Source organism: Solanum pennellii, chromosome 8, assembly GCF_001406875.1.
Source record: "Solanum pennellii chromosome 8, SPENNV200".
NCBI lineage: Eukaryota > Viridiplantae > Streptophyta > Magnoliopsida > Solanales > Solanaceae > Solanum > Solanum pennellii.
In genome coordinates, this window is record NC_028644.1 from 66,561,650 (window position 1) to 66,572,358 (window position 10,709).

Genomic DNA, 10,709 nt, shown 5'->3' on the forward strand with positions numbered 1-10,709 from the left:
GGGGGGGGGGAGGGAGGGGGAGGGACTTAAAGGAGTTCTAATTATCATCTACTATCTTCTGTGATTTGATTATCACACTATTTCGTTGTAGTTTTTAATCCTTTTTATTTCAGAGTGTTTTGTCATGCTTGTTTTGGACTTCCGAGGCAGGGTAAGGACAAGCTCTGCGTGCACTCCCCAGACCCAAACTTGTGGGATGACACTGTTTTTTTTTTTGGTTGTTGTTAAAGAGTTCAAAGTTTCTACCAGGGGTCGAGGATTTAGTAAGAAAGGGGGCTGTGGGCAATAATAAGTGTCTTGAAGCTACCTTGAATAGTATTCTTAATATTCATTTTGACTCTATTTTGAAATGTTACTCCTTTGCAAGCTTTGTCTAGGTAGTGTGGGGTCAGTTAGCCAACTAGGTCTATTGCAGTTGGGCGTTCTAGTCGCAAAAGGAGGATTTTCTGGTTAGATGTTCTTGTTGGAACCCTGATTGTGTATGGTATGTATGCTGAAACAGGGCAAATGGAGATACGGCTTTAAGAAACAAAACTGGAGATTTATTACTGAAAAGCTTTTCTCATTAAGATTTCGTTTGACATAGGGGGTTTCTGCTTAAGAGCCAATTATCACATTGAGTATAGCTTATATTCATGGAGCTCTTCTCTCTTATACATCATTGTCTCTCTATTTTCCTTTAGGCTTTGTTTGGGAATACTTACTGTGATCGTTTATTTTGTACCCAACCATTTGATAAAGAACTGCCTTTTGTTAAGCATCTTTGTGGTTATCTGCATGTAAAATTAATGCATAAGGTTGCCGTCGGGAAATCTGTAACTATTCCAAAAAGTCCAAATTTCTCATCTTTTAAGCTTCTTTATATCAGCTGTGAGCAACACTTGCATGTACTAACAAGAATAAGATGATTCATTTGTTGAGAATATATGTCAGTTATTCAATTTAATTTACCAGTTTCAAATAAAAAAATAAATTAGTTTTTGAGTTTCTCTTAAGACATGGATTCAGGAACAAGTGAGAACTAAGCAGGCTAGCACTGCTGGTTTTCTTTCCCTTTGTGTGTTCTGTATGAAGGGAAATGTTCTTTTTTTGGAAAATAAGTCATTTAGAAAATAAATGGCTTTCTCACTTATTTTCAGTGTTTGGTTGGTTAGTGGAATTTTTTTTCTAAAATGGATAGTGCTTAATGTTTCATTTTAGTATTACAGATTGGTAATAATGTCTAACTGCTATTCGGAGCTAGGATTTGGGGTAATAATTGTGATAGTTATAAAGGAAAACGAATTCCGCTCATTAGTGAGAGGAGTCTCCCCTTTCTGATGGAAAATGTTTTCCTCGGAAAAATATATTCGTTTAGCTAAACCCATAAATTTGTTTCTTCATTGAAAGTATTTTCGGTCACACCAAGCACACGTCCTTGAGTTTTTTTCTCTCTGCTGAAAGGGAAGTGCACTGTGCTGTGTTCAATATACCAGCTGCTTTAATGGTACAAAAAGTGGTTCCTCACTATATGACTTCGGGTCGATCTTTGTGTTGAATAAATTTGACGAATATCTTTTGGTTGTGGTCTAGTAGTATCTAGACGATCAGCAACTTACCAAGGAAGTCCATTCCCCCCCTCCCCTCCCCTACTAGTACCATTTGCTCCATTAGTAGTTTTGCTATGATCAGGGCTTACAGCTGCCTAGTGCCTTCCTTTTGCTAATATTATGTTAAATGATGGACAATCTTTCCAGTTTTTATGGAATTACTCATAGCTGTATCTCATTACAGGGAGCATTGAAGCATTTAGCATCAATTGATCCACTGGAATTATGTGATGAGGCCAAAGTAGAGCACTGCCGAGCAACTAGAGATCTAAGAAGTTGTGGACGACATGTACAGAGTGTGTTGAATTCATGTGGTCATGCCTCTTTATGCGAGGAATGCAGTCAGAGATGTGAAGTTTGCCCTATATGTAGGATGCCTTTGCCAAAAGATGCTAATAGACTTCGACTACGCCTATACTACGAGTGCATTGAGGCAGGTCTCATCTCCAAGAGGTGTGATGACAGATTACAAGAGAAAGAGGACAGTGATAAGCAACTGGTTGCTGATATCCAGCGTCTTTATGCTTTGTTTGATGTGGCACTGGAAAACAGTCTGGTTTCTCTAATATGCCACTGTATCCTTTTCATACTAAGACCTGTGGGGGACTAACATCCTCCGAGTTGCGGATATTTTTCTTGCAAAGAAATGAGTTTAAAAGCTTTTGAATCATTTTTCTTTGTTGTTCTGTTAATTTCTTGTGAAAGGAAGGATTACTGATGCATAGTCAGAAGATAACCATAAAAGGAATAAATGGGTGGTTGGTTGTGTGGTTCTTTTCTTTCTTAAGAAAGTAGAGCCTCTTAACTTCTTAGTAGCTGGTTATATGATTTATTATGTTGTCTTAACAGCAGCAAACAGATGTGACAGATGTTTGTATGGATGAAAGTGCTGTGTCAAGTGATCCCATCATTGCCTTCTTGCTTGATGAAGTGGTGGTCAAAGATTGGTGCAAGAGGACGTTCAACAATATTCTGACCGAGATTCAAGTGATGTGTATCCTAATTATTTTACTTAAACTGTATTTCTAATTCCTTATCAAAGGGAAATAATGATTGGTTAATGTTCCCTTGATTTGATTATAGATAATCTAACCATGACTGCACTGAAAGAGAACTTGACTTTGTTTCTCAAGTTCTCTGTGAAGTTAGGTGGTATCTCTAACGTTATTGATGTCTTGGAATCATCATTTAAAGGTTCTCTTTCTGCAAAGCTTCATGATTTGCACCACCTTCAAGAGAGCATCTTAAAGACAAAACAGGTAAGCTTTCCTGAGATTCTTGTCAAGTGGACCCAAGCTACCTTTTCCTCATTTCTTATTTTTACGTGTTTTATTTATTGGTTGCTTTTTCTAAGAGACACGTACGTACAAAAACAACATACCCAGTGTAGTCCCACAAGTGGGGAAGAAACTCATATGTATCAACACAAGATGAAATTCAGTAGATTTACTATTTCTCTGTGCTACTTGCATTAACTAGAGATCCTGGTTGGTGTGATGAGCTAGTGATTATCACCCCACATGAATGTCGATTGAAAAACTTTGGTTCCAACAGTTGTTTTCTGAATATGTGTGTCAAAAGAGCATTTTTTTTTTGTAACTTACTGATTTGTTTTTTAGTGTTGTATCTTGCTGGTATGACAACTTCTTGATAGCATTTTATGAGATTATAACTACTGTGCCAATCTGCAGCACATGGAGATAATGATTTGGTGTATAAGACATGAGTTCTTGGAGAATGTGAAGTCTAGGCATAAAAATTATGCATCGTGGCGAGCTTTGGGCCGTGAAAGGAAATCTGCTGCAATTAAACGGGCATGGCCCGATATAGTAAATCATTCTGATGAATACAATGCTTCAACACTCTTTATTGAAGATGCTCTATCGAATATTGAAGCAGCCGAGCAGGGAGACTTGGATGATCATGAAGAAGAGTTAGCACTTGCCTATTTACAGAAAGATGAGGGCTCTTTATACTCACGGTCAAAAATAGAGGGAATGGCTGGATGCTATCCATTTGAAAGTTTGCGGGCTGCTGCTGACATTCTCTTTTTACGTGGAAGTTCAGACTTGGTAGTTGCAAAACAAGCAATTGTATCCTTTTGTAATAGAATACCTAGTTTATTGTTTTTTTTGGGATAAGTAGCTGATTTTAGTGTTTTTTCATGAGAATGTTCCCTTTTCTTTTCCTTCATCCTTCAAAGTTCTTGTATTTTATGTTTGACCGGCAATGGACAGTACCTGATGATGAGTGGAGACACGTCATTGATGATTTTGCTGCCACTTTTGGTGTGACCAGGCACTCTCTATTGGAGTCCTTTACATTTTTCCTCTTAGATGATGAAGGTGTTCCGGCTCTGAAGGTAAGGATAGAAATGCCGTTTCAATCATAGCTGTTGAAAGCGTTGTGTTGTAGTATGAGTCATCTTATCATAATCTCATATCTGTTATTTTTAATTTAATCTCAGATATCCTCTCTAATGAGTTGTAACATGTGCCAGAGTTTATGTGATGAAACTAATTCTGCTTTATAGTTTTTCCCTGGGGATCCTATGAATTGTTTAACTTTTGTCATTTCCAGAACATGAATAGACTTGGTTATTGTATCTTCACTTTGTCCTTTTTAAAATAAAGAAATCATCATTGTGAGCCTTCTTAAGCAATGATATGGTCTTTCGACTGGTGTGTATGCTGATAATCAGTTACTGGTGACCCCAGGAAGCCTGTCAACTTCTCCCAGAAATATCAAGCCCAACAATCCACCCGAAGGTTGCTCAGGTTCTGTTGGAGCGGGGAAACCCTGATGCAGCTCTCATGGTTCTGAGGTGGTCTGGACAAGATGGCACACAGCTAATTTCACTTCGTGAGGCTGTAACTGCTATCCGTGTGCGGGTAGAATGTGGACTTCTGACTGAAGCATTCACGTATCAGAGGCTTATCTGTGCTAAGATCAAGGAAAAACAGTTGAGGAATGAACAGTTTCAGAGTGCTTCTGCTGAAGTAGAGGACCAATGCAGGTCGTGGGGTCTCTGGTTGGAGACCCTTGTCACTGAAATTTGTTGTCTGTGCATTAGAAGGAACTTAGTTGACCGCATGATAGAACTGCCATGGACTGCTGATGAGGAGAAGCACCTTCATAAATGTCTGCTGGATTTTGCTGCCGAGGATCCTTCAACGCCCATAGGAAGTCTTCTTGTAGTTTTCTACTTGCAGGTACTTCCTTCTACATCCAGGTTTCATGTTCTTCTATTCTGCAATTTTCTCAGACTTGCTGTTGCACTCAGAAAACTTGTTTATGTTGGCAGCTTATTCACCCACTTACATGTTCTCACTTTCATTTGAACTCATTTACTAGTTATTACCTATTAATGATAAGAATAAGAAATAAGTGTCGTTGAATAGTCCGTTTGGCATTAGCCACCAGTGACAAGACTTTTGTCATATTGCACTTGATTTTTCACTGGCAACCTACCGGCAGTTACTGGACTATTGACTTTGAATTTTGTTTCCCTGAAAGTTTTTTTTTTTTTTTTTTTTGACTCTGCAAAGCCTGGGTAAGAGCCATTGAAGTTGGTAGCCATAACCAGATACCTCTGGTAACAGGAAGAGGTTGAAAGCAATGTTGTTCATCCCTGTCAGAAGAGATTCCAAATATATCTTCTTTCTTTGAACACCCTGTGCATTCTGAAAGATATTTGTTGAAGACTATGATTTTGCAAGGAAACATTGATAGGTAGGTAGGTTAATAAATTCATCAGATTCCATCCGGATGAGTGACATTTGAGAAACATTCTGAAATAGATAAAATTGGATTAGTCGACTTTTATCCCAGGTCTATTTGCACTTACCTAGTTATGACTTATTTAGGACAATCAGTGATGGACATGTGGATGGTATTTAAGAGTACAGATATAAAAGAGGGAATTAACATATGTCAGGACTCAGGGCATCCTGACAGCTATAACTAACTTCTGGGAATAAGTATTATCTAATTTTCTTGGACTCGGGTACAGGGGTCTGATACCGGTGTGGATCTGGTAGTCGGATCCTTCATCATCTGAATTTTTAGACTTGGGGGTATGGATACAGGTACAGGGACTAAACCGAGCCATTTTGGCAGTGATAAACATGTTTAATATAGAAGTTTCAAAAGAAATAAACATGTTTATTATAGACCTAAGTCCGTGACTTTACACATTATGTCCTTGCTGGAAATGATTTCATGATTACTTTTGGTACCCTGTAATCTATCCATCTCGATAGGGATTTCATATAGTTGCCTAACAATTGTACTACTGATGTCTTTTTGTAAAGCGTCATAGATATGTTGAAGCATACCAAGTTGATCAGAAGCTTCAGAGCATGGAGGAGAACTTCATTTCTCAAAATTCTGTCAGTGAAGAAGTCTTAGCGAGGGTCAGATCAATAGATCATTGGAGGACTTGTTTGGTTGTGAGTGAACTTCAACATTTTGATTGGTTTTTTTAATATATGCATATAAAGGATTTGGATATTTACTTGTTTCATGTTTTGGTGTTCAAATCGTAAATTGTTAGAGTTGATAGTATTATTTTTGTTCTTATGAATCATGGTCCTCTTTTCTTTTCTATTTTTTAAAATCCAGATCATACTCTGGTTTGTTGCACACCGCTGCCTAAATGAAATCTCTATGTTTTCATTCGAATAGATTATATGGACTGCTATGCATAAATTGATTTCTTTCTTATGTCATAAATTTTAATTGTTCCATTACTGATTGTATCTCATTGGATGCTTGGACCAGTATGTTATCTAGTTTGGCTGAGCATGAAATCTTGGGAAACCTTGAATATTTCATTTTCTGTTGAAGTTATTTGTAGATGCCTATTTCAAAAGGTCGAATTGTGTGATAACTGAGGTTTCAGATAGGCAGCTTCATATCAAAGGTTGAAATGGTTGTGTAGTGCTTCACAATCCTCTACCCTGCTTTCCGGGACAAACTATTAAGAGTTAATATACGTAGAAGTATCACAATAGAAGTTGAAGCTACAGTACTGATTAAGAAGATAGGGATTAACTAGTTGAATTGTGACGCAGAGCTGTGTTGGTCACTGATCATGAGGTCCTTTTCTACTTAATGTAATTTTATAGATTCAAGTGATAAGTAGCGGACTTCTCATTTTGCTTTCTTGTTATCTCTTGGATCATTTTTCAGCTTTTCTTTGACTGGGTTACTTGCTTAAACGGCAGTTGTTATTTATTACAACTACTTATTTTGATGGTGTTGCAATGTACATTTGTAGTGTTCTAAAAAAAGTTTAATTGTTTTAGGACAAGGGAGTAGAGTTGTTACCAGATATCTTACAACAACAAATAAGGACAGGGAAGTTGCCTGAACTGGTTGTTACTTGCAATGACACAGTCAACATCTCTGAGAGGTCCAATGCTGTAGCCCAAGAACCTATCATGACCAGTTTATTGGTTAATCCTCCCACCGTTTCTGGCCTCATTCAGCGAGTTGATGTTGTTAAACCTTCTGTTCTTGACGCTCCATCTGTACTTGGGGGATCATTAAATCTGTCGAGCTTTAAAGTTGGGCATTATAGTTCTCCCAGCTCCCCAGCTTTTTTTAATGATGCTGGACTGTTGAAACCTGAAAGTATCCTTGGGAAAAAATTGAAATTTGATGATATTTCGACCCGTGCAAGTCATCGTGTTAATCCTCCTGCTCCTGTAATGAAGATCAGCAGGAATTCGTCAGTGGAACCTTCTATTAGCCGACTTCGCAATTCTCAAACATATAGAGTTTCGCCTGAGAAGTCTCAGAATGGGTTTCCAAAGGAATCTTATATTTTTGACCAGACTGCCGGCAACAATGTAAATTCTCTTAGTAGCAACAGAGGCATATTAAAACATTCAGTTGAAGATTCATACATGAGTTATCCTGGTAAACGTCAACTGTCAGATGCTGCTGATAGATCACGGATGTTACCATTAAATGATTCAATGGATGTAAGCTGGAGGTAAACCTTATTTTTCAAATCTCTTCTGTTTTAGGCGGCAGATTTAATTGTCATACATTTAGTTGCCATCTTAACTTTGATCTAATTTTGTTTTATTACCCTGATGGTCACTTAAAAAGCCATGAAGAAAAGGATCCTTCCACCTTGCATCTAGAAAATGGTGGACCAAGGTGGAGGTCTGATGATACCAGTGAAGACGAGGAAATCCCCTCACCAGCTGTATTCACTGGAGTTGTTTCTCCTGCACACACTTCGAGGGGAGTGAGAAGAAGCAGGAGGCTTGCCAGGAGATGATACCCCTTGCTGTTATAGAATCTGAAAATGTGACAAAACATGTATCCCTTTTGCTGGATGTGGCTTTTTGTTAACAGACCAGAGTTGGGAGGCATTGAAGTTTTCTTTTTTATAACATTTGCTGCTTGGATTTCTTGGAAATTAGTAAAAGTCGGGCTGAAACTGATATTTGACGCTCCACACCTCGATGTTTCCTCTTCCAACTCTTGCACTGGTTTTCACTTGGATGCAGCACATAGTTTCAAAGAGCAGCTGATGTCGGGGTTTAAAAATTTTTGTATGTGAGATGAGCGATTTGAAGCTTGGTTGTAAAAATATTTATCGTAACCTTTCTAAGTCGTTCCCATATTTGCCAAAACTTTTCTTTGAAAAGCATGTAGATAGATGCGTAAAGAGACCCTGATATTTTTGTTTCCGATTTCATTTTCAAGCAGGTAAGGTTTTTGAATAATTCATTCTGAATCTCATAATTTGTAGTCTAACATAGTTTTGTTCCTTTTAACTGGAGATGTTTACCATTTTATTATCATTTTTTTTAAAGAGAGCCTAAACTGTCTGGGTGAACTTACAAGAACTGAAACGTTTTTTTTTTGGGAAAATAAGTTTCACAAACAATATTTCATTTATTATCGGAGTGTAGTTAGCCAAGCAATTGAGCTACTAAGATTGAGTATGTAAGTATCCTCTTTCCATTAATAAAAACAGATTAGATCAACTGGAATTCTTCATTTCAGTTTCATACCAGCCTGTTTCTCTGATCATAAAACAGAAAAACAATATGAGTAGTATTATCGTGTTCTAATAACAACTAACTTCACTATTAGATACTTATAAATATTTTAATACAAATACGAGATATGAGCGAAAATCGCTAAATTCCTATGTATCAGTAGCTAACATTTTGGATCCGCCTCGCCAACCACCTCCTCCGTATAGATATAAAATGCTCTAACCCCACATGAGTCCATAAAATGGCTACAATCACTGTAGTATCTGCGAACAAAATGTAGTCATAATGAGTGTTACTGGTTCTGAAAAATCAAAATTCTCCATCGACCTCGCCACTCATTTCTTTCCTTCAAAAGTCATTAACTCCGATAAAATCCAAGATTACAAAAACCTTAACATTACCAAACTCATCACCATTTACTTGACGAGTAACATTAAAACCTTTGGAAACTTAGATCTTATCGGAGTTAATAATTTCCAAAGAAAAGAAACGAGTGACAAGGTCGATTGAGAATTTTGATTTTTCAGAACCAGTAGCACTCATTATAACCACATTTTATTCATGACTTCTACAGTAATTGTGGCCATGTTACAGACCTATGTGAAGCTTGAAAGAAATTAAAGAGTTCTGTAATTGTATAAATGGAGAAGATATCCATGAGTTGTTTGATTAAAATGATAATTTAACAAAAGGAAATTAAAAATTTGGGTTTGTGAAGGAAGAAGAGTAATGGGAGGATTTTATAGTACTCAAAAAATCCCTATTGCTTCCTTCTTCAACACAACAGGGGGTCCTCTTTTTTAACTAACATGCCACTAAGGGTCTTCTTTTTGACAAACATGTCACTAAGGGGTCCTCTTTCTAACATGTCATGTGTATTTGTTTTTGGCACATGTATATTATTATATCATATCGTATCTAAATGTGTCACACTTATAATTTGAATTATAAATCTATAAGAAAAGTAAGCTACAAGCGAGAGCTACTATAAAAAGGTAAAATAGAAGATAAAATATGACTACTATTAAACAGTTAATAAAGACTAAATGATAAGGAAATATTAAAATAATAACATGATCACACCAAATCAGTCGTTATGAAAAATGAAATATTACCCGACTATAGATTTTCTTCGTCTAATAAATATTTCCATACCTCCTCAACTATTGATCGTGATTAAAAAAAATTCTCCAAACTTTTGACCAATTTGATAAGTTGTTTACTTGATAGGAGGCAATTATATCCATTATTATCACCAACGTGTCGGATTCCACTAAGATGGATGACTTTATGAGAAGTTAGGTGTTATTCTTTAATGAGAAAATACATAATTAACCCATGGAATTTATATTATTTTTTGAAATAGACATTTTAAATTTGTGGGGATCTATTATTCTATAAAATTATTTTTAACCATGATAAATACATCTTTTAATAATTTTTTAATTTCTAAATGGCAGTTTCAAAAAAACGCACTTCGAACTCAAAAAAGCGTATTCGTAAAAATATTTGGAAAAGGAAGGGGTATTGGGTAGCATTAAAGGCTTTTTCATTAGCGAAATCTCTTTCTTCCGGTAATTCAAAAAGTTTTTTTGTACGCCGTACAAAAATAAATAAGTAATAAAACGTTAGAATAATTTGAATCAATTTGAAAAAAATTATTCAATTATTCTTCAATTATTATCTAATTGAATATAATTGAATAATTGAACAATTTCCCCTTCCTATTTGATATTGATTAGCTCACCAATCCATATATAACATAACTCTATTTGCTTTTCTGATTGATATAGAAAATAATAGAATTAAGAAATCCTCTATTTACTATTCACTGAATAATAACTTTTTTGTCGACAAAAGAATAAAGACCATTTCTTTTCTAAGGTGGGGAGTTTTATTTTCCCCATCGACCTATTTGCAGAATAAAATGCAAATAAAATTCTATATTTGCATGTGTATAGAAGAACGTATATAAAAATCTTTAGTGAAAGTTAAGAACTCATCTGCAATCTCATTGTGAGCGTGTATGTCTCACCCCAACTAAAACAATGTAAACTTATTTTTTCGTGATCCTTCAATAACGGGTTGAGTAAAA

At 36.2% G+C, this 10,709-nt stretch overlaps 1 protein-coding gene across 1 annotated transcript in view; it reads left to right on the forward strand.

The window, feature by feature from the left end:
* Positions 1–8,339, forward strand: part of LOC107028592 (E3 ubiquitin-protein ligase HOS1) — a 9,527-nt gene extending 1,188 nt beyond the window's left edge. Inside the window, exons 2-10 of the mRNA XM_015229721.2 lie at positions 1,774–2,164; positions 2,449–2,583; positions 2,673–2,848; positions 3,281–3,682; positions 3,793–3,951; positions 4,307–4,801; positions 5,903–6,040; positions 6,899–7,590; positions 7,710–8,339. Coding sequence (XP_015085207.1) covers positions 1,774–2,164; positions 2,449–2,583; positions 2,673–2,848; positions 3,281–3,682; positions 3,793–3,951; positions 4,307–4,801; positions 5,903–6,040; positions 6,899–7,590; positions 7,710–7,884 — 2,763 coding nt within the window. The 3' untranslated portion in view covers positions 7,885–8,339. The remainder of the gene's footprint in view (positions 1–1,773; positions 2,165–2,448; positions 2,584–2,672; positions 2,849–3,280; positions 3,683–3,792; positions 3,952–4,306; positions 4,802–5,902; positions 6,041–6,898; positions 7,591–7,709) is intronic.
* The last annotated feature ends 2,370 nt before the right edge of the window (positions 8,340–10,709 follow it).